At 39.0% G+C, this 26,960-nt stretch overlaps 1 protein-coding gene across 4 annotated transcripts in view; it reads left to right on the top strand.

The window, feature by feature from the left end:
* Positions 1-26,960, top strand: part of TRAF3IP1 (TRAF3 interacting protein 1) — a 45,287-nt gene that overhangs the window by 9,547 nt on the left and 8,780 nt on the right. The window contains exons 6-14 of one of the 4 annotated variants that reach the window (XM_035331133.1): positions 56-133; positions 7,444-7,519; positions 13,340-13,438; positions 19,336-19,426; positions 20,171-20,257; positions 20,881-21,001; positions 21,151-21,187; positions 21,808-21,884; positions 24,022-25,797. In XM_035331133.1, coding sequence (XP_035187024.1) covers positions 56-133; positions 7,444-7,519; positions 13,340-13,438; positions 19,336-19,426; positions 20,171-20,257; positions 20,881-21,001; positions 21,151-21,187; positions 21,808-21,884; positions 24,022-24,039 — 684 coding nt within the window. In that variant the 3' untranslated portion in view covers positions 24,040-25,797. Of the gene's footprint in view, positions 1-55; positions 134-7,443; positions 7,520-13,339; positions 13,439-19,335; positions 19,427-20,170; positions 20,258-20,880; positions 21,002-21,150; positions 21,188-21,807; positions 21,885-24,021; positions 25,798-26,960 lie in introns of those variants that run through there. The other 3 variants (XM_035331131.1, XM_035331130.1, XM_035331132.1) reach the window with 3 other exon arrangements.

The following is a 26,960-nucleotide window of genomic DNA, read 5'->3' as shown; positions in this document are numbered from 1 at the left end:
AGGTAAGTAGCTTGCTCCTCAGTACATGGAATCTAAAGCAATTACTTGTTTTTAGTCCACAGATTCTGAGGAATCCAAGCTTAGAAAATTGCAGAGGCCAACTAAAGACAGCAAGTGCCAGCCAGATAATGAGGTTAGTAGTATAGAAGATCTGGGAAGGTGATTATTGAGAGTATTACATTTTAGAATGGCTTGGGAATCTGCATGTAATGAAAGTCAGATTGAAAGATAGGCAGATGCTGAGATTTAGGGCTCTAAAACAGGTGCTTGTCTGATTCTTGCTTGTTTTTAAATTTCTCATAGCTTGGTCAAAAAAAGCCTAATCAATTTATTTTCATTTCCAGATTTTTAGTTCTAGTTATTGATATGTTGAGTACTTCAGAAAAATGTTTATTTGTTCAAAGTTTTCTCCTTATTCCTCTGAATCTTCCCTGCAATGCTGTTGTATGTTTGCATGCTTCTTTTACTTTTGTGGTTTAGGCCAGCAGGCAGCCCAGCACCACATAGCTGCTCGCTCGCTCCCTCCGCAGTGGGATGGGGGGGAGAACTGAAGAAGGTAAAAGAGTGAGAACTCTTGGGCTGAGGTACAGACAGCTTAATAAGAGAGAAAGAGCAGTAAAAAAAATAAGAAGAAAAGAAAAAATCTAAGTGATGCAAAACACACTCACACACCACCAGCTGACTTATGTCCAGCCAGTCCCTGAGCAACGGCAGTCCCCCCAGCCCTGGCCAGGCCACCAGTCCTGTGGCTATGGGGTGTCGCTGTGACAGCCTGGGCCAGCTGTCGTGACTGTGACCCTCCCAGCTCCCTGTGCACCCCCAGCCCCTCACTGTCAGGGCAGCACGAGGAGCAGAGCAGGCCCTGGCTCTGTGCAAGCGCTGCTCTACAGCAACTGAACCATCCGGGTGCTCTCAGCATTATTCTCATCCTAAATCCAAAACACAGCATCACACCAGCTACTATGAAGATGAATACCTGTCCCAAAACCAAGAGAGGGACTTTAATAGAAGTTGCTTTGTTGGAAAGAAAATGAATCCAGTGTTGCGTTGAGCCTGTGTTTTGCAGCTGGATGATGGTAGGGCAGAATAGGAATTCAGACTGCCTCTGAACAGTAGCTGTTGCTTGTGATACCATTGTCTGCATCTGCTGTTTCTTGATGACCTGAGGCAATTTGGGGAATTATGAAGCCATCTGGCTAAATGTTTAAAGAGAGAGCCTTCAATAAATTAACCTAAAGTAGTTCAGGCTAGGAAGAAATCGGCAGGATCCCAAGTCTAGCAGGAGTCTCAGTTGGGAGCCTGTGGGCCACTGACATCATTGTGTCTTCTGCATGAGATGACAAATTTATAGTCATTCTTTGACTGAAATCCAACCAAACTTTTTAAATTATTGGCGCTTGGAGGGAGAGCTTATAAAATAATTTTTAGCCTGAAGCAAGTATTCATGGCCAAGTTAAACTTCCTGCAAATTGGGTCTCTAATGGAAATTCTGAGCCTCATCCCAAGCTATCGTAGTGCTCTTGGGCACCACTATAATACGCTAGGGCAGTAAAGTTTCATTTCCCGTCTTAAGTGCTTTTGGGAGTGATTCCAAGGCATGTTGGTTTACTACCTTAAATCTAGATGACATGCTTTTCCTTTGCTTGCTTGCGTAACGGTAGACAGTGCTTAGCTTTTAGGTGATGAAAACATACACTTTAGACTAGTGCATGACAAATGGTCACCTAGTTAAGACTGGAAGAGAGGAACAAAATGAAAATGTTTCCAATGAATCTTTAAAGATGGAGAGCTGGGAAAGCTGTGCAAAGTGAGTGAATCATTTCCAGCATTAAATAATTGGGAAGTGCATCTTAATGGATTGGGGTTGATCTTCCTTTCCTCGCAGTAGTTTCACAGCAGGATAATGCCTTTATTTCCAGGGATTTACTGTAATACCATTTAAGTCATGTGGCAGCAAAACAAATGTATTAAAAAGAAAGGAAACAATTTATGTGTTTATGCACTTGAAGGTAATTTAATTGTATTATTTGCTAGTTTCTGTTGCATAATTAATTAATCTTTAGCATCCATTTTTCTGTAATTATCATACACAGCAAGTGAAACAATTTGAAACATGCCCTTTCAAGCAATGTCTGATATAGTCAGTGCCTAACATGATGTCTGCTCTCTTCTGCCCTAGGGATTGACCTTTTCTGGATTGCTCCTGTTGTGTTGAATTACGTATCCCTGGCTTCTAGTCCTGTTCTCTGTGCTTGTTCTTGTAGCCACAGCTTCTCTTTCTTACTAAACCTAGTCTTCCTTGGCCTTATGTTGCAATGTGCCATTCGTCTTCCACTTGATTGTATCTTGTTTTCACTATTTTTCAAACAGGTGCTTCCTTCAGACATGCTGCCTGTTTCGCAGCATAAGGATGTGGAAACAATGTGGAAATTGGAGCTTTTATTTAATTTGAGATGTCCATGGAATTTCAGGCTAAATGGATTCTATGCTGCATTTACTTTAGAGAACAAGTTAATGTTGATTTTCTTTTGTATTGTACACATATAGCAAAGTTTAATTCCTGCCTTTGCTCCCTTGAGATTAGGAGTCTAGATAAGAGTCTATCTTTACTCATTGAAATTTTCATTTTTTCTTGCTGCTAATTATCCAAAGCCAGCCTTAAAATGCGATTTAAATTTCACAGGTTGATTTTTTTTTAATGTATTTTCCTTGTACTGAAGAAAGTGTATGTTACCTATCATATAATAGTCATCATGAGGGTATCCATGATTTTCTGGAACTAAAAGAAAGCAATTATAAGTAATTAAGGAATTAAGAAGAAACTTTTGGCTAATACATGGCAAACGGAAGGAGACTGCTTTCTGTGTGAAGGCTAGCTGTTGCATACCACACTGTGACCAGTGCTAGCTAAGCTCTATTCTGTTAACTCTCAGTCCAGGTAGAAATCTTGTTTAAAATGGAGACTTAGAAGCTCAATCAGTCATGCTACAAAATAGCGACGATAACTTTGTCTTTTAACAAGAAGTGATTCAAGCTGTAGACCTTTGGAGCGTATGGTGCTGTTTATCTGAAAGTGGCTGCTGAATAGGTATGTCATTTTACCCCTAAGGCAAAACACGTTGGAAAAGTCTCTTCCATTTTACAGATGGCTGCTGAAACTTTTGGCTAAAGCTTTTTTTAATATCCTGTCACTTTTGGCCACTTCTATAATAACTTTTATTTTTGCTGTTCAAACTGTATTGCTCTGGAACTGGTCATTTGAGTCAGCCTCTAAGTCTTGTCCAATGAACGTCTATTTCTGTTGGAACTCATCTAGAATGTATAATGAAACAACCACTGAATGAAAAAAGACATAACTGCCCCAGAAGCAGCAGAGAGAAAGGTTCCATGGAAGTCTCCCGGTCATGGCTCAGATAGTTCTGTTCCAGTGCTATGAACTGGAACTCTTTTGGGTGCAAGTTATTCATAATTGGCTCCCATAGTAGAAATCGACCATTAAAATTTACATTCTAAGAAACAGAATTTTTCTAATGGCTCTTCTTGAGTCTGAGAGGTTTTAATTAGCAGAGGCCAACGACAATAGAACATCATCTTGTGAGCCCCTATCTCAGGAAAAGATAATTGATCAATATTTTCCTAGTTTTATCACCACTGCAGTCAAATGAAGCCTAGCAAATATAGATCTTTCATGTTGCTATTGCACACTAATGAATTATGCCTATTAATAATTATAGCTGTTTTAGAAATAAAGACAGGAAATATAGGCAGTTTGAGAGAAAGAGCAATCAAAGTCTTGGATATGTAACTTGCATTAAAAGCTTTAGAAACAAGCTGTGTTAATGTGCTGAGGAATAGCCTGTTGCACAAAAATAAAAAATATTTTTATAGGTGTATATATAGGCGTATATGTAGTTTTATTTATATAAAAGATCTGTCTGTCTATGTATATGTTAGAATACACATGCAAATATGCCTCCTGGCTCCGTGGATCTAATCAGAAGAAAAGTCATTCAAAACAGAGAGGTGATTGAAAAAGATCCCTCTGCACAGATTCAATTCTTACATGTTATTAGTGAACTATCACTCGCTCTGATGAATTACAGGGAGCAATTCACAGTGGCTGGTTTATGTAAAGAGCTGTCTTCCTCCTTTGCTTGGGTGGCAGTGTTTTTTCGTTTTTTCCCATTGACTGTAGATGCATGTAGTTTCCATGGCTGTAGAGGTATGTAAGCATGTACAGAATTAGCTAGGAGGGCAGAAACCCTTGGGGGTTCACCCACAAGGCGAACTGCATGGTTGTAATACAGAAAAAAGAATTACCCCACAAAGGTGGGCTGCCTATTAGTCTTGGTGTCCCAGCAGCTGTCTTAAGAAAACCTAGGGGCTGTGTGAGTGCTGTAACACCAGTTGCATCCTCTGTGTGCTGCTTTCTGCTCATCTTCCGTGGGGTTGTCAGTGAGTTTTAGCACTAGTTTTCCTCACAAAATCAAAGCATATGGAGCCCGAGGATCTGTGTATAAAAGTTATTGATAGAAGCTGTTTGTGACATCCTTTCATGAATGTAGAGTTTGATTACTGCAGGGAAGGCAGGAGGAATGAACCATTTGGCAGGGTGTCTTTTCACAGTGTATTCCTCTTCCTGATCAGCTGAAATGTTACGAATCATTATTTTCTTATGTCTTACAGTGAATACCAACCTATATAAAGGCTAATAATGAGGACAAAGTAGCACACTGGGTGGTTTACAGCAGACTGCTGTATCTTCTCCAAATAGAAATGTAATTACTCAAAACGGGGAAGTGCGTGTACATCCATCTCGGATACCACTTAAATGTTTTTTCCAGCATTGTGTGAGATGAAGTGTAAGATTTCTTTTTAATGGCTGCATTTACTGCTTTTCAAAGTCTTGGAACCTCTGAATTTGTAAGAAGAAGAATGACCTACTTTATCTCCCTTTGGAAAGGCTCAAGTCATAAATATTGTGGGATTTATGTTTTTGTATGCTACCATAGTGATTAAATTTTAACTTTTACTTTGCACCTGTTGCCAGCGTGCACATGTGGCGCTACGAAAGTGTCGAGTAGTGTTTGCAGCCACTACCTGACATAAATAAATGACTGACTCCACTTCTCCAGAAGCCTCAGCACCTATTCTCAACTCCTTCCCCATCTGTGCTAATAATTACATCACCCAAGGAGCTGCCAATGTTTGAGTGTGCCAGATGTGGCCTGCAGGCCTGTAGAGCCCAGCTATGATGGTATGGGAGCTTTACTTTCCTCCTCATATATGGCTGTGATTGCCAAAGGTGGTAGGAAGTATGATGAACCACTTCAGTATTAGCTGTGCATTTTGGCCTTCTATCTAATTTCTTTAAAATGAGGCAGTGTTTCCCAAAGAGCAAAACAAAAATATTGGTAGTTTTGGGTGTGGGTCAAACAGCGATTGTAGCAATCCAGTGAAGGTATTTTACATCAAAACTAGTCTATGTCAAAGCAGGACTCCAAACCGAGCTACTGGCTAGACTTTTTGCCAAGTGTAGGGTGTAGGGCTCTGTTCTAGCTAATTCAATACCGGATTCCTGGAATTCTCAACATGCATGCTATATTGCATTGCCGAGGTGAAGGAAATGTAGTTTCTGAATTACCCAAACTAATTGTTGGAGCTGACTCCTGCTTAGCTGCTGACTTTCCTGTCATGACTTGTGTACCATAATTTTGTGGTGTTAATAAGCACTTCCCCTTTGTTTGCCGAGAACTCCTGTTGAGCTGGTAGTTTGTAGCGTATAAAGAAGCAACATTTGCCTTCAAATAAAACTTACAACTACATTCCTGGCGTGTAACCTTCCTTCTCCTTCATGTAAATATGCCTGCGGGGCCAGAGGGTACGTTGTTGTAGGTGTGTAGAGGTAGGCTTCTCTCTTGTGTGGTCACCTAAGTTAATTTGAGTATACTTCCTTATTGGTATCCTGTATTTTGAAACATTTTGTAGTGTTATTTTCCCTTACAGCATATATGTTCCATTGTCGTATATGTAAGATATTGTGGCAAATGAACGTTACATTTACATTGTGTAATTTGGCAGTTTTCTATTACTTGTGTTATTGGAACATAATGTTAACATTTGCATAGAAATTGAAGAATATGTAATTCTCGTTCATGTTATGAATATGGACATTATCAGCAGAGTTGGCAGCTATTCTTGAATGCAAACTGCATGAATTGTTAGTTCACACAAATTACAAAAAAAAAGCAGATAAGGAGTGAGGTGCTAAACATATTTCATGGTTTTGAATGTGATGCGGGGATGTATTATAGGGAATAGAGAGCATAGAAATGCAAAATGGTATTCTATAAATCACCTGTATTTATTTCATCTGTTGTTTTCAGAGGTGTTTGCATCCTTTTTAGCAACAAATGTTGAGTGTAGGCTCAGTTATCTCTTCACATATCGGGCCTCTGAGGACCCCTGTGGCTTTGTCTCCTAGAACCAGTGCAGCTCTCATCACTCGAGAGGCTGCAGCTTGTGCATGTTGCCTTTCCAGCTTCCAGCCAAGTGGACCTGCTGATTTAACTTGCTCCTTTCCAAGGACCTATGGCTACTGAAGCACATAACATGGTGCTTTTGCAGAAAGCATTGTCAGTCAGCTGTTCTTAACTTCAGGCGGTGAAAGATATATCCAGAGAAAACAAAATAATAAAACTTGAGCGTGCTTGCCTGCCTTCATTTCCCAGCCTCTCTGAATCACTTGGGACTTAGGACAGAGTCCTCATGAATGTCCTGATTTTTCCTTCAGTTTTATATTTCCGCTTTTGAACTGTTATCATCCTCTTTGTACTGGTTGCTCCTTCAGGTCATCCATTGCTTGTTTGCTGGTCCTTCTGACAGGACCCATTTCTTAGTTTGTCCTGGGAAGTCTCCATAGAGTGAAAGACTGAGTCTTGTGTCACGATTTTGTTCGTGTCTGCTTCCATTCTGGAAATAAATTCAAAATACTTCCCAGAAGATTAAAGAAGAACTGTGAGTCTGATATATCTGAAACATGCAGGTGATGCTAAGCATCTTATCCCTTTCGGTAGCTCACTGATAGCGAAGCACTCTATTCTAAGACCAGTAGTGGCATCACAGGTGTGCTGCAGGTTTTGCAAAATCTCTCTGACTTGAAGATGCTTAGTTCACTTTTGGAAGTTGTCTTTACAATAGTGAAATCTAATCATATAAATTCATAAAAAATATATATGTAATTAGCATGTATCCAGCAAAAACAGCTGTGCTCTTCTGAGGAAAATGGACTTCAGATATTTTTATATGTGTGCATCATTTTTATTTCTATTTTATACATAATAAATGTAGACAAAAAAGCAACATGTAACTAAATTTTATATCTAAATATATACATTTCTGTATTAGAAATATATAATTTTGTGCCTTTTTTTTTTTTTTAAGAGTGAAAGTCCTGCAGGGATATCAAGGCAGCCTTCAACAAAAGGATCAAGGCAACGCGCCAAACCCGGAGGAGAAGGTAACTAGGAGGAGGATATTCTTTCTATTAAATATGCTGGACGGTTATTATTATCCTGGAACAGGATAAATACTTAAATATCCTTGTTTATTATTTTCAGTGCTTGTTTTTACTCAGTCTGCATTTTTGAATCCAATAGGCAATTTTTCTGCATATATTTGCGATGTGGAGAGTGGTACTTTGTTCAGTTTGGTTGCTTTCTGCAAGCAAAATTACAGATATAAATTCAGCCTCATCTTGATTTTTATAGTTTTCTCTCTGAAAGTGATTTTAATTGCTCTACAGCTATTCCTTTTTCCATTAGTTTCACAAAAAATGTTTCTTTGCTCCATAATCTAGCAAGATTAGACAAACATGCCTTGCACAACTTTAGGAGGCTTAATTTTTGTTTCTCTTCTGTTATTGAGAGTATGTGGATAGTATTGTCTCAGATGCTAAAATATTGCACGTTACATAAAGAACATGTAAAGGTTCCTTAAATACTCAGAAAAGAGCAATATTCAGCACAATATTTTTATTTAAGTAAGACTTATGTTGTTGAAGATCGTTATAGTAAGATTAAAGAAATTTGTGAGGCAAGATGTGCTTTCCTGTAGGTAATAATCATATAATTAAGAACCCTGAAATATTTAATTTCATCACTTTCTAATATTTGGGAAGAGTGTGAATTCCCTAGCCAAATTTAGGAAGCAGACTTAATTAATATTCTTAATTTCTTAATCCTTTCTCAAACATCTGAAGTCCTTGTGTATTTGGTTTTAGAAATCTTGGCTTTATAGATGAAAAGATCAAATTTGTCAAAAAAAAAAAAAAAAAAAAAAACGACGTTTCCTGAATTAACTGATTACTGTTTGATGCAGAAATTAATTTCCCTATGTATTTGTTTGATAAGCCATACATTAAACCATACTTTCTGGGCTTTTTTCAGTGAAAAGATGGTTGAGTAAATTCAAGACTAGCCAAATCTTTTCAAGTAATTTCCATAACTTGAGATACTTGCAGTAGTCCAGGTGTAAGCTGGAGAGCAGGTGAAGCTGGTAATTAAAACCCCTCGCTTGTAGCCCCTTTGAAGAAGTGAAGGTTCCTCCAAGTTTTGGAGCATGGCATGTGTTGGTGGATTTTTGACTTTGGCCAAAGTCTGTAACCACAGCTGTGGTCAGCTGTTGTACCGGGACTGGTGTCAGACTGGGACCTTGTGGTTTGAGCTGGAACAGGGAAGGTGGTCTGGGTGTCATCAGTGCTGAATCCTTGTCCCCTGTTATCTTCCTCAGTATCTTAGCCACATGTAAGAAGGGAACCAAACCCTGTGGCTTTCCTGCTCAGAGTGCAGGGGAAGGAAGGCAAGATATTTATTTAGTACCTAGGGATTATCAGCAGGACATGAGAAGTGGTAAAAGGCTACCTTGTGCCAGCCAAGGGTTGTCCTTGGTGGTGGTGTCCTTGCTTTGGTGCCTTTGTTAGGAAGTGCATTGACAGGCTGTAGAGCTGTGGAGTACTGGCCTTTGGATGATAACCTCTTCCAAATCTTTGTTCTCTGGAGCTCCATGCAAATGGTACAATAATCGAGAAACATCGCTGCTCATCTGCCACTCACTGGTCACTTCTTGTTGTCTCTGGACAAGATTTAAGTGAAGATTTTAGTCTTGAGGTGGTTTTAACTAAATATAATAGACAGTCATGCAAGACTTGCAAATAAGGAAATAATCTCTTAGAGTGTTTCATTGATTGTAATTGATTATGTCACCAGCTTTTGTTAGTAAGTGTATTCAATACTGTATTTGCATCCTAATTTGAAACTAGATTATCTTCAGAATATCCCGAGTACTTAAACTTCTGCATCAGGAATAAAAGGATCTAAACATAGTACAGCTAGCCTTTGTTTAAGTAAGCCAATAGGAAGAGCCCAGAGAAGCGCATAGGTAAGGAACAAAAATGGCTAATAACCAGAGTTCGTACAATGACAGTGTAACTGCTATTTCCATATGTATTTAAATGTCTTTTTCCTTTTAGTTATATGTCAGTGACCTGGTTATTTACTATGGTTCAAGTTTTCTTTCAGTAGTCTTGTGCCTTGACAGCTGATGTTTTATTCCTAATGAAGGGTCGCTATACATAAATCAGTTTAACATCTCATTTCAGAAGATACAGTAACACTTGTGAACAGATACCTGTTACAATAGCTAATTTTGGCTAAAGACTGATTTTGTTTAGACTAATGAAGCATGAGGATCTTCATGCCCTTTCCCAATATCGCTATTTTTACCATATGCAAAGAGATTGTGTTGCTGCGTGTCTTCCCAAGAATCCATATTTCCTTTGGGTTTGTATTTCGGTGGGTTTTATAAATGTCCGTGTTGATATAGGGAAGCTGTATTAGAGCTCAGATACCGTATTCATAACAATCAATAGTCATATCTTCAAAAGAATTTGGAAAAAATAAAAAGATGTTTAGGCACCTTAAGTACTTTAAAATGTTCTGGCACTTAGGCGTGCTCTGAAATAAACAAGTGTTTATTTAGGAGCTTAGGTCAACTTAGTGCTTATTGAAAATTTTATATCACGTCTCATGTACTTACATGCTGTGAGGTTTTAATAATTCTGTTGCTGAAAAATACCATCTGGATTCTATTAAATGTAGTCTTATTTTACTACGTAGTGATCCTTAGCTGATCCTACAACTTTATTTATTTATTTCAAAATGGAATATTTTCCTTATAGCCTAGACAGTACCTAAACTGCAGTGACCAGATGTGGCATGTTTATGGCATCATTTCTTCTTTTTCTTCTTTAAAATCAGTATCCAGTTATTCTAATAAATGAAATGTGATTTACCTTTTATCCCATGTTTTGTCTTTAAGGTAAATATTTTAAACTATTTATTTTTTCATAATGCAGCAGGCCAGTGCACTCAAATGTCAGCTTACCTATATGGTAAGCACTTGGGGGCATTAACCCTCTTTTTGTTCTAGTACAGCAGAGTTGCAATAGGTAAGGCTCATAGATACTCCAACAAGTAATCCAGAGGGTAGCAAAAACCCTCTGGAGCTGTGTTGATGCCTGTTGCTCACTGTTCTCTGTAGTGATGGACGATGACGATCAGAGCTTTCGTATTTTCTAATGCTAACTGGAGATAAATACATGCATACCAGTCGAACAGAAAGGGGCTAGTGAATGCCAATTCATCCTATTAGATAAACATAACTGAAGTGGAAAATGGAGGACAGTTAATCAATTACAAGCATGTTTGCTATCCTGGTAATGAAAACAAGTTGTAACATCATTTGCTCACATCTATGTATTAAGAACAAATTTCTAGTGGTATTAGAACAATTTTTTTTATGGTTAATGTTATATTTATTACTAAGGCCATAATTATTTCATAATTGCAACATGCCTTGCAGCAAAGCTGTTTTCATGTTGTAGAGATCTTTTTTGCTCGTTTAAAAGTTGAGTTATAAATTACATACACCTTTTTTTAAAAATTTAAAATTGTTCTTAATTGAGATATGAACAAATTTGCTTTAAGACACTGAATATTTTGCATCTGAAAATAGTTGACTCTTATGAGGTAATGCTCATGGTGTGTGTGCCACACTACATGTGTGTATTGGAAGAAAACTGCCCACACACTTGAATGTTCACCTGTGAATATTGAAAGCTGGTTCTGTAATAAGGATTGATGCCACAGAAGACGATGAGGTGAAAACAGGAGAATTTATTAGAAACCCAGCTTTTGAATGCAAAGAGCTCTTGGTTTGCAGTCTGTGATCTATGTAGTGGTTTCTCGGGGTTGTTATACTGTACATGCAGGAGGGAGCCAAACCGAGCCTTTTTTGCTGGGAAATTAAAACAACTAATTTGGGGAATAACCCAATGGCAGACTGCCAGCCTGTTGGACCACAGTGGCTAATTCTGAGGTGTCACCACACGTGCCTGCTGTCTGTTGTGCATACCTCACTGTATATTACTTTGTCAGGCAGAAAGGAAGCAAACAACAATTCATGATGTGCTCAAACAGCCTCCAGAGAGAGAGCTGAGCCAGCCCTACAAGTAAGGGAAAGCAGTCCTTGTCATGTCAGGTCTGAGTCTGATCTAATTGTCTGGATAATTGGAGACTGTCAGAAGGTAATGTGTGAACTGCCCTGGGAAGTCACATTAGTCATCTGTCTAGCCTGTAGCATCTCTCTGACAGTCTGTACCTGTTCTGCCAATAGCTGTTTATCAGTGGCGGGTTAGTATCTACAACAATGGATGCCTTGGGAATTGTTTTAATATATGGCATTATGTAATTAGCTTCTGAATGAAACCCTGCAAAGCTCCCGACCTCATGGGTGCCGTGTGGCACAGCTATGTAGGTTGGTGATGATATTTTTAAAAATGCTTGTTTCAGATTTATTAAGTGGCCCCTCATCGTTGTCTTTGTCAGCACAGGTAAATGAAAGGGCTGTTGGCCATTTGCTGCTGCATATTAATTTTGTCATAAGCAAGCAGAACTCAACATTGCTGCTTCAACAGGTTATATGGTGTTAAGGATGCAGGGGTAGATCCTCTGCTATCGATCTGTATGTCCTGAAAGCATCAGCTTTATGCTGCTTCTGGTGCTTGCATCACTGTTTTGGAAGTGTTGGACACTTCAACCTTAAGTGTTAGGCAGGCCTCTGTCTGGCAAATCTTTTCTTGAGCACTCAGAACTGTTTGCTGACTTGTTCTCGTGGTCGAAATATGGCCTGGGGATAGGGGCAGAGTGAGTGTGTCCTTTACCCTTGTGTTACAGTTACCTGTATGCAGATAAGGTGACTTGGAAATGCTCAGTTCAGTTCTTGGGCAGCACTTTGGGTCCCTCTCTGTCTGTATCTGCAGATACCTTTCTGCACCTTCCTCTTTCTGAATGTCTTCTGCTTCTGTTATATTTGACGAGTGTAAAGACTGAACACTTACTGTACGTTAAGTGTGTTTTGTAATGGCAAGACCAAAGCTAAATATTCTACCCGTTCTTTATGTTTTGTGACAAACTGTATGGTGTTTGTTTGTTTGTTTGTTTTTAATAACATGGTAAATACTCAGACATGTTTTCAGGAATCATCTACAAATGGTGCTGAATCATTCCTCCTTTGTCTCTCTGTGCCCCGAACGTCTCTTTTTCCTTTGTCGCATAATTTAGAAATCACCAGTAAAGCTGCACTTCAGCTTTCTTCTTCCAGTGCCTGTTACCTTGCTTCTGTCAATGTTGTCCTGTTTTAAGTGGGAGTATTTACTTAAGATAATTGGTAAATAAAACAGTCTTTCATTTTTTAGTGAAAATAATCATTTTAGGTAGTATCAGAAGTGGTGGACTAGATTCTTCTATAGCATTACCAGCAAGTTGTGGAATTCATATACTGGAAATAAAGCTTTTCTTGCTTGAAATTTCTTAACGGCTTTAGTATGAAATGTGTTTAAAGTGAAACCCTTTGAAACAAATAAAAGTGCATTGTGCATTCCAAGTAGTGTACAAACAACATTGCATATTGTAGTAATTACTTAGGCTTTGTCAGGTAAATGCAGTACTGTGTTACCAGCTATTTGGCTAATAAATATCTCTAAATCAGTTCTCAGTTGAAGAAATTGCCTTTAATTTGCAGTAACATAAGGAGTTTAATCAGTGGTCATGTAAAAAGCGTTTGTGAATTTTAGATATTATTTATTTGCACTCAAGATGTTTTATTAAAGTAGGGTAGCTCTTAAACAGCTAGTAAGTCTAACAGGTATTTAGCAGGGCTTTTTATTTAAAATTGTTATTTTATCTGTGGTTTCATTTAACTATAAACTGTTTTTTTATAGGAAATATAGAGATGAAAAGTGTGGCAGATGGGATTTCAGAGGACAATGTTGCTAAACTGCAAGAGAAAGCTGAATCAGGACTCGCAGTCAAACAGAATGGTAGGAAGAATAAAAGCTTGTCTGCATTTGAAAGTTTAACTTGAGTGCTTTGGGGTCAAGCTTGAATCCATGCAGTTAAAATGATTTAAGTTAAATGACCCAATCCAACTGCTCCCTTGTATTTTAATCAAATGTTGTGATTAATGTCCTGGTTTGATAAATGTGTGTGTGTTCCCTGATAAACAAGTTAGTCTTGTATCCTATCCCTTCTTACCCTTATGCAAGTTCTCAGAGTTTACACTGTCCCAAGGAAAAATGTGCCTGAATCCTTTGGTGACTTCTTCTTTGTAAGAAGTGAATCACTGCATGTTGCCTTTTTGTGCAAATGTTTGGGAGTCTTGCTTAGTGTTAGCATTTTACAGGATTTTAGAGATAAATTCCATCTCTGCATTCCTGCTTCTCCATTTTTTTTTTTAAAGTTGTGTATGGCTCCCAAGGCATACATTGTTAATGAGTTATTTGTATCCAGATACAGTATACATGCAGTAATAGAAGCAAAATGTAGGAAAAAGAACTGACACTTAAGCAAAAAGCTGTATTTTTATCTTCTCCAGATCCAGATGCTTGACCTGGTTAGGAGAGTTGATGCCATGTATGTGGGAGGTCAAAGGCTGTTTCCCAGTCCACCTGTGGCCTTTAGGGCCTCATAGCTGGGTCAGTCCAATGAAATGTAGACAGTTGGCCAAGACATTTGCGTGACTTTACACAACTGGGAGAACTTCTATGCTAATTCCTTTTATCTTTTGGAGCTGCCTTGCCTATTGGAATGTATTTGTTATGAAATACAATTTTATATTTCTGTATTTCCAATTTGAATGTGTATAAGGGAAATACTCCCAGGTTCAGTATTGATTTGGATCAGATTTTCAGGTGGTATAAAATACAAGTAATCAGTATTTTCAGCTTTGTTCAGTAAGAGTGAAATGTGCTAGTACATTAGTGAACCTTAATTTTCTGTAAGTTCTTATAGGAATGAAAATTTATTTCACACATTAAATTGCTTTCACAATTGGAATGCAAAATCACTTACAACAATTTATAACAGCAGTCATTGCAGATAGCTAAGTTGAATGCATATTTTTGTAGCAATCAGCATAAGTCAGAAGTGACCTGTTCCTTCTTTCTGTCTTATTCTTATAACTGCAAATGAAAGTTTCCAAAGGATGCAATGAAGGAGGAGCCAGGCTCCATCCAGCGGTGCCTAGCACCAGGCTGAGAGGCCCTGGGCACAGCCTGGAGCCCGGGAGGCTCCCTCTGAGCACCAGGCAGCACTTCTGTGCTGGGCGGGTGCCGCAGCCCTGGCACAGGCTGCCCACAGCCTCTGGGGTCTCCTCCTTGGGGAGCTTCAGGAGGCGCCGGGACGTGGGGCTGGGCACCCTGCTCGGGGTGTCCCTGCTGGAGCGGGGCTGGGGCGGGTAGGCCTGGGGGCCCGGGGGTCCCTCCCCACCTCAGCCAGTCTGTCATTCTGTGAATAATCATTTATAGGATTTTGAAAGCGTTGTTTACTGGCTGAAATAAACTTATTTTGATGGATCCTTTGGCAGAAATAGTAATTTCTGCATTCAGCTTCAGTCATACATTCTGCCTTTGTGCACAGAGGCTTTTCCTTTCTTTATAAATGTGGTTTTGTCAACATGTTGCTTATTCTCTCTGGATGTCCTCTATTAGGAATACTTGTTGGCTACTTCTCAGCAGCCTGTTGAATAAGAAGTATCTGTATAAAGCTTCGTGGCAGTAGGGTGTACCTCCTGCCTCAGCTATTGCTCATGTGAGTGTGGAGGTTCACCCATGAAGTTACTTAGTTTCTACTTCTTTTAGATATATGCAAATAAATGCACCCACTGCAGCAAGGAGGGAAGAACAGCTGCATTTTACGGTCACTATATGAAGTCTAGGCCTTCATGAGGCTTTTCAGAAGTGATGATTAACACTGAAGGCTTTCTTAACATTGTTAAGTTCTAAAACGAGCTTTGTTTGGGGTTCCACTGGTGGTGGTCGTTCTCACAATTCTGGTACTTGTGTTTGAGGTACTCTGCGGGGAGTAATGCTGGTCTTCCTTCTGAAGTTTATCTTACAGTAACGTTGGGATGTTGACAGTCATTCAGCTGAGTCATCAGCTGTGCAGACCTGACCCATATAAAATGTGAACGTCCTTTCCAGTGTGTCCTTTCCATTCACACACTTTAAGCAGTGTGTGAATGTGTGCGTTAACAGGAAGGAGTGGGAAGCATGGAAGCAGGAGTTTTTTGGTGGCAGTGCCAGTTGACGCTCGCAAAGGCATTTAGGAAGTTACTGAAACTTAGCTCCGTTTGTTGAAGCATCCCAGCCATCAGTTGCAGCAAGATGTGTAGGCACAGCATCGGTTGCTTGTGCAGCTGGTCCATGTTAGCATTTAGGTTGATTAATTATGCATTAGATTTGTACTCCATTGGAGTTAAATGGGAGCTGGGTGATGAGACTGCTTGAAAACCGCAGTTGGTGTCCTTCCCCAGCAGCTGTGCCTTTGGAGCAGGTTAGTCAGGGAGGAGCTGAACTCCGTTCTCCTATGGGGTTTTCAAGAGTGCGCACGGAACTTGTGACTACTCAACAAATACGTAAATAAATCTGTGAGCTGCTTCTGAATTTCTTCTGGACTTTTATGTATGTTTGAGGACTCTGTAAACTGCTCGTTGAAGGGAGAGCAATCGCTGTGCTTTCAGCAGTGCAAGGTAGATGGGCATGGCTTTGCCTCTTTAGTCACCTGTTGTACCTTTTTGCACAGCTTACTTAACTTTCAGGAGTGTCTACTCAGTTATTCTATCCACACAGTTGTTTTGGTCCTCCACTGTCTTTTGGCATCTTAAAAATGTTTCGTTTCTGATGTTTGATCTGCTTAATGACCAGAACATTGATGTCTGTAGCACTGCAGTATGAGTTGCTGGAAACAATCCCTAATGTGTTCATCCCTGTTCTCCTGGCTCTGGCAGTAGTTCTCGAGTCAGAAGCTGGTTGTAGTTCATTGTGTATTTTTCATGTCTCACTTGGTCAGATTATTTTTAAGGATTTCATATAACTTCTCTGAAAAATCAGTGTGTTTGGTATTTCCAGGTGGATTTGCCAGTGACTCAGGATCAGTTGAGTTTCTAGCGACAAAAGACCAGCAGTGAGCATACCAATGATAGCTAAAAACTTCTGGTAGAAATAAAGTAGTGCTTTTTAATAAATAAAGCACTTCTGTGGGACTCTTAACCTCTAATGCTATACATTGAAGATTTTTTTTTTTAACTGAATAAAAATATAATTTGTGTTTGCATACTTTGAGTAGACTTCATTCAAGTAGTTTTTAGTTCAAAGAATACCAAAAAGCCATCTATGAAAGTGCTTTTGTGCTTTAGCTAAGTGCTTTCCTAAGGAAAAAAAAAAAAGTGATGTTTTATGAGCACTTTATGGTTTTTAACTTGAAAATAAGCAGGTATTGTGAGGAGCTTCTTGCAATGTGTTACAGGTCATTATTATTAATAACCAGTTTAATAAAATGTACACTTTCCATTTTCTTAATGTCAGTACGGGACATTGCTGTGCTCTGTTACTCGTGTTTGTGGCTTCTGTTTGTATTTGAACTGATAGTTTTATTCCACTAAAAGTTCCCTACAACCGCTGGAGAATTGGGCCAGTAACAAAGGGTGAGCGTAGAAATCCCCTGGAAGCCCCAAAGCTTCCCTGGCTTGGCTCTGTGAACATCACAGCATCGTGCTGAGGCATCGTCGGAGCTGGGATGAACCAGGGGAGTGAGGTTTTTAACACAGAGTAGATGAATTCCTGAAGGATTCTTGTCAGCCATCGGCTTTCTGTCTCTGTGAAGTCAGTGTGATATGTGTCAAGGCTCAGCAAGAGCAAGAAATCAGCAGAAGCCCTGGGTACAGCTGATGCTGTTCCAAAAGCTAAATTATTTAGCAGTGTGCACTCCTTGCTTGGTGGTAGCTTTTGACTTGAAAACAGAAACAGTGAACCTTGTAGGCATTTTTTCCTGAGGTTCAGGTGTGTATAGGGGCATGTGAGGACCGCATGAGCTTCCCACAGAGCTGCAGAAACCAGCTGTGTCTAAGATGCGTAGTGGCATTTCAGAAAGAGAAGTAAAGCTGTGCCATTAGTAGGCTGAATGTGACACATCCAAGAGAAATACTGGGCACACGCATCTCCCCAAACCCTTAAGGGCTGCCGAAGAGTTCTTCACTCGGTCTGACTTACCTGGCATACACCTGGTCACCAGTCTCAGCTCCTGGGATTGCAGCTGCAGGCTCCAAGCAGAGTCCTCATGCAACAGCAGATCTTTCAGTAAGGAACAGACCTCTGCTTTTCCTTTCTCCTTACTTCTGTGATCTCCATCTTGTGCTAAAATGCCTTTTGCCATGTAGAAGGATTTGGAAACCCCTATCACACCCATTAGGCAGGTATGCTAATTGAGCCACCCTGGGAAGTATAGGAAGTTTATGATATGGCCAGCAACTGGGTAAAACTATAGGACTCAGGCCCAGTGCCTTATTGCAGGGAGCACTCCTGCTCGTGTGAGGCACAGCTGTTTCTCCCCATACCAGTAAGACTGAGGGAAAACTTAACATAGTGCTTACTAGTTAAGTGCATTTAGTGCTTACTAAGGTAAGTGTATTTATGTATCTTCCATATGTTCTCCAGTAGACTGTATGTAGCATTAATACGCTTTTAAACATAAAGTTTCTTCAAAATACTGTATAAAACTACTTAGTAGTTTTAAATGGGAAGGTCCTACAAGTGAAATGGCTGTTCAGAGAATACACAAACACATTAGGGAGGTGGAATTAGGGACTCTGAGAAAGAAAACTTTCTTTAGCTAGATTTCAGCTTGTAAAAGTCAGTGTGACTTGGCCTTTGGTGCCATTCGTTGGTGATCTCAGAGCCGAGGGATGCTAGGATGGAAGAAATAGTGTTAGAGATGTCTTTTGTGTGTGAGGCATTACACAGGAGCAATGCTTACTGACAGGTTGTTCATCTGAGCAAGTTTTCTAGATGGAATTGAAGGACATCAACTGCTTTTTACCTACCAAAATTATTTTGCAGCAACGTTAAAGCAGAAAGTGGTGAATGATGCCTGCTCAGTTAGACTGTCAGGGCAAAGATGCCATTTATCTTCTTTGCTGTTGTGGAGGGTGGTCCAACCTGAGCTTGGAAGGTGTGGGGTCATGTCGTCACCTGCATCGTCTGTCCAGTTTCAACAGCAAATGGGTCAGCCCTACGGAAAGCATCACAGTGGCAGGATGATAGAATACACACTCATCCTCCAGCCATAGAGTCCTTCAGGTTGGAAGAGGTTGTTGCTGAGGGGGTTTCTGAGTGGTTGTGTCAGCTACTCCATTTCAGCCCTGTTCAGGTCAGGGTCAACTAAGAGCACCAGTAAAGGAAAATAAGGAATTAAATTAATGTAAATAAAATTAAGGTTTTAAAAAAATCAATGTAGAGATACAGTTTTAAAACTTTTTTTTTCCTCTTGTGACTTTGTAGAATGAATAACTTGAAACACTCCAAACGTTGCCATGAAATTAGGAAAGAAAAGAGTGAGATGATGTCATTTAAACATATGAGGGAATTTCACGATGTTAAGAAACAAATAAAAAATGAAGAAAGTTTAAATGTTTTTGCAATGTCCCTTTTGAATTGTGAATACTCTGAAGTATCTAAAAACTGGAAATTCCTAAGATATTTAACTTTTATATAAGTGAATAGAATTTTATTTATAAAGTTTGTCATATGATGTATTTCATTAACATAAATTATAGTGCTGATAAGACTTGAAGTACTGTCGTAAAGAAAAGTTAGATTTTCCTTGGCAACTTTGACAGCTAAGCCAAAATTACACTTTTTTTTTTTTTTTTTTAATTTAATAGAAGAAGAAGCAGAGAACATTGCTCCTGAAAAGCCTGCAGTATCTGAAAATGGTGAAGTACCCAATGATCTTCCTCCTCAGGCTATCCAAAGGTTTGTTTCTTTTCTTTATTCTGTCTGAATGAAGCTGTGATAGTGTCTAGAGGTAATTCAGTCAATTTGAAATTAGTAAGGAAACTTGGAACAGTATGTTTCTGCTTATGGTATCAAATAATAAAGATTATCCCATATATGGTTTGTTTTGTTCATTTTCATTTCCTTCTATAAACAAAACTAACATTTTAAAGTGTTTTGGACTTACTTTCATAATCCACGAAGTGCTTTGATGCGATCTTATTAAATTAAGAGGGATGTGTGGAGTGTCTATTGAGAAGAACATTGCATTATGCAGATGCGTTTCCGAAGTATGGTGTTAAGGGTAAGGTGAATTTGCCTCTGAAATCCCAATTTACTTTTTCTTTTCCCAGAAAAAGGCTGCTGTATTGCATTGCTTTTTTCCTTTTGCAATGCAGCACGTATTTTTAATGCTAAATTTGTTGTTAATGCTAAATAACTGTTGTCTCACTAAAAAATAACCTGGATACAAATCAAGAGGTGGTTCTACACCAAATCATATTTTTTTTTCCTTCAAGGTCACGCTTCCTAGATTTTGATTTTCCTAGACTCCCACTAGGATAGAGGGTATATTGCTGTATTGGATTATATACTGGGAATGTTTTGAGTGTTTTTATGCATCAACGAAATTACTAAGTTCATATGTATATGAATGTCTTTCTCTCTGGAGAAGATGTGAGGCTTCTTTTTAAAGTATAAATGGCAAGGTCTCTGTTCTTGCAGGCGTATTCCCCGTCCCAGCAGTGCAAGACCAGCACCGCCTCGAATAGTAAAACGTCAAGAAAGCACAGAGGCCTTACTTCCAGAAAGGTAAGGAATGTGAGAGGTGGCGGAGCAGACGTCACTAGCTCTCATGCCACAGCGTTAGATTTTCTGTCCATCCCCTGCCACTGTATAGCATTAGCAGGGGATCACCGTATTGCTCATTGATTCAGATTAGAAAATTCAAGCCTGCTTTATTTGTTCACTATTTCTGCAAATCCAGTGCATTATCTAAAAGTTACAGTTAGTGGCCACATCTGGAATTTCAAAGATACAACTTTTTTTTATTTTTTTTTGCCTTTGGGAACTCTGAAACAGACGAGGCTAGAACATTAAAATAACACTAGAAGAGATCCATAAAACATGCAGTGAATATCCTATGCTCAAAAAAGGCTGAAACAGCCACTTGAAATGATGGTCAAAATGGCTCACAGGTGATCTCTAATAAGGGCTGAGCAGTAAATCAGTGTGTCCAGGAGAGTAATGTCCTGTTGCAAGAGGAGGATGTCTGACTGTTTTCAGATTTGGATTGACTGGAAATGACAGAACTTTATGTGCTGCTTTATTTTATGGGAGGAAGGGAGAGAACTGCTGTCTCCTTTATTCTGGATAGATCTTAATGGGATCGGACAGATCCTAATATATTTTCATTTTTGTTTTGTCTCTTTCAGGAGTGGTAGTGGTAAAACAGTCCCAAATGTTATCACAGACCAGCAGATTTCTAATGATGATGATGACCAGTTTGTGGTGGAGGCAGCCCCACCAGTGCCTGAAATACGGGAGATGGAAATGGTCTGTTAATGTTGCAATTATAGCACCTTCTTCTGTATTTTGTAGCTTTCTTTTTTTTAAGTAGCTTCTAGCTAAATGTTTCTTTGACTAGTTGTGTGCTATAGCAATGTCAACTTTCTGCAACTAAAGCTTTCTTCCTGCATGTGTAGGAGCCAGAAGTGGATCTGGTTGAGGATGAAAAGCACGGTATGTTTGTTTGCTTTTATATATATTTGTATACGTATATGTATAGAATAAAACCACAAGTTTAAACCAAGTGCTGAGCACTTAATATGCTGAATACAGCAGCAAAATAACCTCTTGAGGGGACAGGAGCTTACAACTTTTGCAAGAAAACCAGGAAATACTTATCAAATACCACCTTGTTTAGTTGAGCAGCAGGATTTACAGCTGATGTCAAATGCAGTTTCACTGTATACATCTCTCTGAGATAGGAGATGGGATTTGTTGTTGAATGCAGGTTATAGAAAAGCTTCTAGAAAAATAGATATACTGGTTCTTAAAAAGTCTTGCTTTCCCGTGACCTCAGATCTCTGATTCGGAGGCTTTAATCCATTATGGTTACATTGGATGTAATTTAGGCAGACATATTTAGCTGTATCAAAAAATTCCTAGCAAAGGTATATGTATATGCATACGTGTGTGTGTGTATAAACAGATATTGGAAAAAATAGATCAAAAAATACCTTTTGTCTCTGTAATTAAAATATATAACAGAATGGTGTTCATGTGGGTTTTAATGTTGTCTGAATATTCTGGATAATATAGTGTCAACCAATGCTGAGAAATGTACTAATTTTCACCAGGTGGGCTTGTAAAAAGAATCTTAGAAGCAAAGAAAGATTATGAATCATCACCAAAATCATTGAAGGCAACAGAGAGGGTAAGATGGTAATGGCCTTCAAAGAATCGTGCATATTAAATATTGTAATAGTGACCTTTTCTCTCCCTAACTGATTTTTTTCTATTTTTGACCAAACTTATCTGCCTCACGTGTTAACACTGTTTTCCTCCTTCAGTCCTTTACATTCTCTGTGTTGTGCTCTTTCTCAACTTGACTTTTTTTCAACTTGACTGAATAAAATCCAAAACTTTTTCAGGTAGTCTTTAGCTTGTTCTTTTTCCAGAACAAAGTCTGCTGATTTCAGCCTTGCCCTAGATGAAGTAGGACATACTTTACATTTGTACAGCTGCAGCATTATTATTTCAATCTTAATTGTCCTCTAGACATATGAAGAACAGTGTCCTGTTGCCCAACAACTGTTATCATTGCCTAAAAAAATAAGACCTCTGGTGCAGTTAACCATATAGAGTGTTTTCATGTCGCTGGATGTTACCCTAGTAACATCTAGCATACCCCAATGTTACACTCTGAATCTATGAAGTAATTTTATTTTATTTCCCCAGCCAGCAGCTGGGGAAATGAAAGAAGTAGGGGTGTATGGCTTTTATGATTGTGTTGTGTTGTTTTTTGCTTTCCCTTGAGGGGAAGGGGGTTGACAGCTTAAAAAGTATCTAGAAAAGGTCTAGCAGTAGTTTAAAAAAAGAAAAAAAAAAAAAAAAAGCAAATGTTTGAAACACCAAGATTTTAATGTCTTCCTGTCACAACTGGAAAGCTTTTGCCCTTTCAGCCTTGCAAAGCTCATGTTGCAAGAAGAAGCAGAAGGTAGGGCATTTTAAGATTGACTTTTTTGGTCCATTGACCCTTTTGCAAGTTTTTAAATCAATGAGGTAGTTTGTTGTGCTGATGAGGAGACACTGAGGAGTGCAGTTCAGAATGCTGTTATAAAAATACAGACAGATACAGCACGTTTTGGAAAGACAAATACTTTCCAAGAACTCTCATATCTTCAATTGCACATCTCTTTTAATGTTAATTCAGTATGGTAGTTTTTTACCAACCATATTCTTTTCTTGGGGGGAATGATCCATGATTTGGCATGCTGCAGTTTGTTAAGATGCCTTGACTCAGACCTCAAGAGTTACATTTTTCACAGTGCTGAGTATCAAGCTCTTTCAAATAGTTCTCTGAAATCAGTAGTGACTTTTTGAAGCCTTGACCACTTCACTGCCTTTTTTCACTTTATCAAATATAGTTATTTGGCAATGAGTAAAATGCACAGCTGGAAAAAAAACAGTCCCTGAGGGACTAAAACTGTGGTAGACAGTAGGCTGTTTAAAAAAATATTTTTATGTAGAACTTGTATGACTTCATAATTGTTTCTAGCAATCTGCAGCAGAAGTGACACAGCCTTAACTTTTTTAGGGTTGCAGTTTTGGGAGGGTAAAATGAACAATTCTCTTAGAGACGCTTCCATATGCTTTCTTGTTTAGTGATAGTAGGTTATGCTGTCACACAGACCAGCCTGTTTCATGCCATCCCCAACACACTGAGAAAAACAGGGAGGTAGATCAGAGCTGTGGGAAGTATCTTCTTATCTGAAGTTTGAGATTGTCTAAGGTCCAGGCCTGCCTGGCTGATAAAAAAAAAAAAAAATCCCTGTCACATATTGCAAGGGCTGAGATTAAAGAAGAAAAATAATAGTTCCTAAAATAGGAAAACACCTTTGGCTCTCCTGGCCATAATCCATTATGAACGGATACAGCTTTGTCTAATTGCTGAATTATGTACCATTTATTATAAACATGCAGCTTGTATTGCCTATGTGCTGATCTTTTAAGTGCTATTGGCTATTTCTAATGAATGTCTGATGTGAAAACTTGCCTGCTGAGTAAGTTCTGTCTTTATATAGCTGTTTGGAGAAAAGAAGGGTTTAAAGGTGATATTGCTGTGTTTATGCAGTAGCTCTAAAGCTCATTACTGGAGTGTATGTTGAGCTGGCACTTGTGAGAACACGAGATACAGCTGTTCCTGTTCCTGGTTTTATAACTAGGTGGTGCTGTTCAATCACCAATCTCCAGACTATGTTTTGGGACGGCAGTAGTAGTTGATTTCATGATTTTTCCTGCCACTACAGAATTGTACTGAAGGTGTATTGTTCTGTATTGTGTCCTGTCAGGTTGAGCACTGGACCTAGAAAGGGACAATGGGGAGAATTTACAAAACCTCATGGATTTCATGTTCGGGAAGCTTCCTCTGGTGGTTGTACTAAGCTTTTTTCTCTTTTTTTTTCCTTTTTTTATTAACTAAAATGACTCACTGTTAGATTTTTTTTAAATGCATGTGGACAATTGTGTCCACGTACAATCATTGTTTAGACCCGTTGCCTACTTTCAGTCTCTAAAACATTCATTCAGTCCTTGTTTGTCTTTTGTTGCATTTTTTGAAACACTGATCTGTGTTAGCAGTATTGATAATGGATGGCTAATTCTGGAAAAAAACCCTGCTGACTTCCTGGTCTGTCACATGCAACACACAGCACTAAGCTCCTGGAATATCATCTGATCTCATATCCAAGCAGCCGGCTGCTGCTGTGTTAGGTTTCTTTGCTGCTACTGCTTTTCAAATTATGTCGAAGAAGTTGTCGTGATCGAGAGAGGAGAAGCATAGTTTTCCTGACAGCAGAGGGAAAATCAGTGCACAAGGTGATTAAAAATACTCAGAGCTGGTGCCTGGGACTTGACAGATATAGCTCAGAAAACATGAGCTGGAGAGAGTACTGAGTTCTGGGGATTTATTTTGGAGGATAGAGATGCTGTGATGCAGGAGAAAGTAAATGTAAAAAAAAAAATACATTTCCAACATGGTGTTGTCTCTAGCAGGGGCCAGATATACAGCGTGTAGCAGGTAGGGGTCTGGCAAGCTTATGCGTGACCTAGACGTTCCTGAGATCCCAAGAAAACAGCGACAGGAATTATTCCTGTAAGAGAGCAGACCAGCGGTTTTGAGAAGGATAGTTAGTGGTCTGTGGAATCTCTTTGGGGAGAGGCAGCAAAAGTAATTAAAAAGAAAGAAGAGTTTCAAGTGGTTTATTCCTGCCAAGTGCTCCAGGCAGGCAAGTGGAACCAAGTCCTGTTAAGTTGCTGGGACTGTGAGAATGGGTCAGTGAACTCTGGCCAGCGTGTTGTGTTAAATAGCCGTATGTTCTGTGCCAGGTCTAGCTCTGCAGTCTGCTGGGAACAGTATCAGTCTGAGATTTGACCATTTCTCCCCAGACTGTCAGCTCTTTTGTTTAATTTGTTTTCCATCAAACTCTCCAGAAGAAATATCTCCTACATCAGTATGCAACAGTATTCCAAAATGTATTATGCATGGAAGAGTAAAATGTGCTTCTACTTCTGCATTTTGGAGTAAGGTAACTAAATTCCAGTGAAAAATAGAAAGAATACTTGCTTTGGGAAATTATAGCTGAAGGTTATCCTCGTGTCTGTCAGTAAGAATGTTTATCTTCCATGGTTTTGTTAAACTGTTCAATACGTATAAAATAAATGAAATGTTTTCCCAGTTAAATTCATTAGTTTAAAGCCTTGTTTTTCTGCAAGTCGAGAAAATGAAGGGAGAAGAGGATATATCTGTATTCTGAGCACTGGATCCTTTGGCTGATGCTTTATAGAGTCCAGTATTCAGCAATCAACTGGTCTGTGGATCTACCTGATTTATTGTGGATTAGTCAATTAGAAATTAGGTGAAGCTGCTGAATTGATACTTAATCAAAATGTAGCACTCACGGACTCCTGGGCATGTTTCACACCTTTACTTCTAACTGCTGATTGCAGAAGAGAACTTATTTGTGTTAAAAACATTCATCTGAAACCTTCGTTGTGCTGAGTTTCCTAAACGTACAATTGCTTTTTAAGAAGTTTTAATAAAGAAAATGAAGAGGGGGGAAAAAAAAAGAGTGGGACTTTCATCATGTAGATTTTGCATGTGCAGAAACTTAAAATAATATACATGATTTTCAGGTCAAACAAAGAGGTCATTCTGGAAATACACAAGATTTTTGCTGCCTTGATTAGCTGTGTTCAGCCTAACGAGTTCCTAAAAAGAATTCCTAAATGTATTTGTTTAGAATGTAATCCTCTTATGTTAAACAGAGAAAGAAACAGATGGTACCTTTTGTATTCCACTTCATTTATTTGATGTGTGGAAAATATAGGCAGGTTATTAAATAGTTTAAGCAAGTGGGATCACAGAATTCCCATCTTTACACTACCAAATGCAGTTCATAGGCTTCAGAAAAGAAGCTTTGAGGTTTGTGCTAGGAACAAGTGATATTAAAATAGCTTAGCACCTGGACAATATTAACCCTAATTACAGATGTTGTAAATTAAGTAGGTACTTCCAAGCTTAGAACAAACAGAATCATTGCTGATTCTGTTTGTTTAAAGTTCTTCAGGACATTGATTTTTACATTAATCCAACAGCTGTGCAGTGTTGTGTCCCCTCCAGTCAATGCAATTAGCAATGTGACGTGTTAACCATATGTATTTGTGTGTCTCACCATTTAGATGTTTTAAAGAGGCTCACCGTTGAAGACCACAGCTCCTTAGCATCCTGCCAGCTTATATCTCATGAAAAATGCCGACAGGGAAATTTAATAGGAATTACGTGCAGAAGGGCTTTTGTCTTCGTCTGACAGCCGTGATGATGTGATATTTGCACAGTGATAGAAACAAAGGTGCCATGAGAAATTGTTGGTGCAAGACTACAGTTCCTCAAAAATAAGAGCTGTACCCAGCAGTCTAGTTATGGACAGACATCGTAGGAGTTTGAATTGAATGAGTTTATGCTTGAGTGTCCTTGTTATAGAAATAACTCTCAGAAAAGAAATGTGGCCCTCAAGTAATTGCGTTACAAGCTGTGAACACAGGAATGGGATTTTTGTCACTCTTGTGATATTCTTGGTGTCATGGCTCCTTTGCTGTGGCCTTTGCACACAAAAACACAAATGTTCTCTCCTGTGGATATAATATAAATACAACATGAGACAGCAGATGGATATGTTAAACAGAAAGCATGCACAAAAGTGCAGCAAGGCAGCTGTGGTTTCCATCCCCA

This window comes from Oxyura jamaicensis, chromosome 7 (genome assembly GCF_011077185.1).
Source record: "Oxyura jamaicensis isolate SHBP4307 breed ruddy duck chromosome 7, BPBGC_Ojam_1.0, whole genome shotgun sequence".
NCBI lineage: Eukaryota > Metazoa > Chordata > Aves > Anseriformes > Anatidae > Oxyura > Oxyura jamaicensis.
Note: the sequence above shows the minus strand (reverse complement) of the source record. Positions and strands in the feature narration are given on the sequence as shown.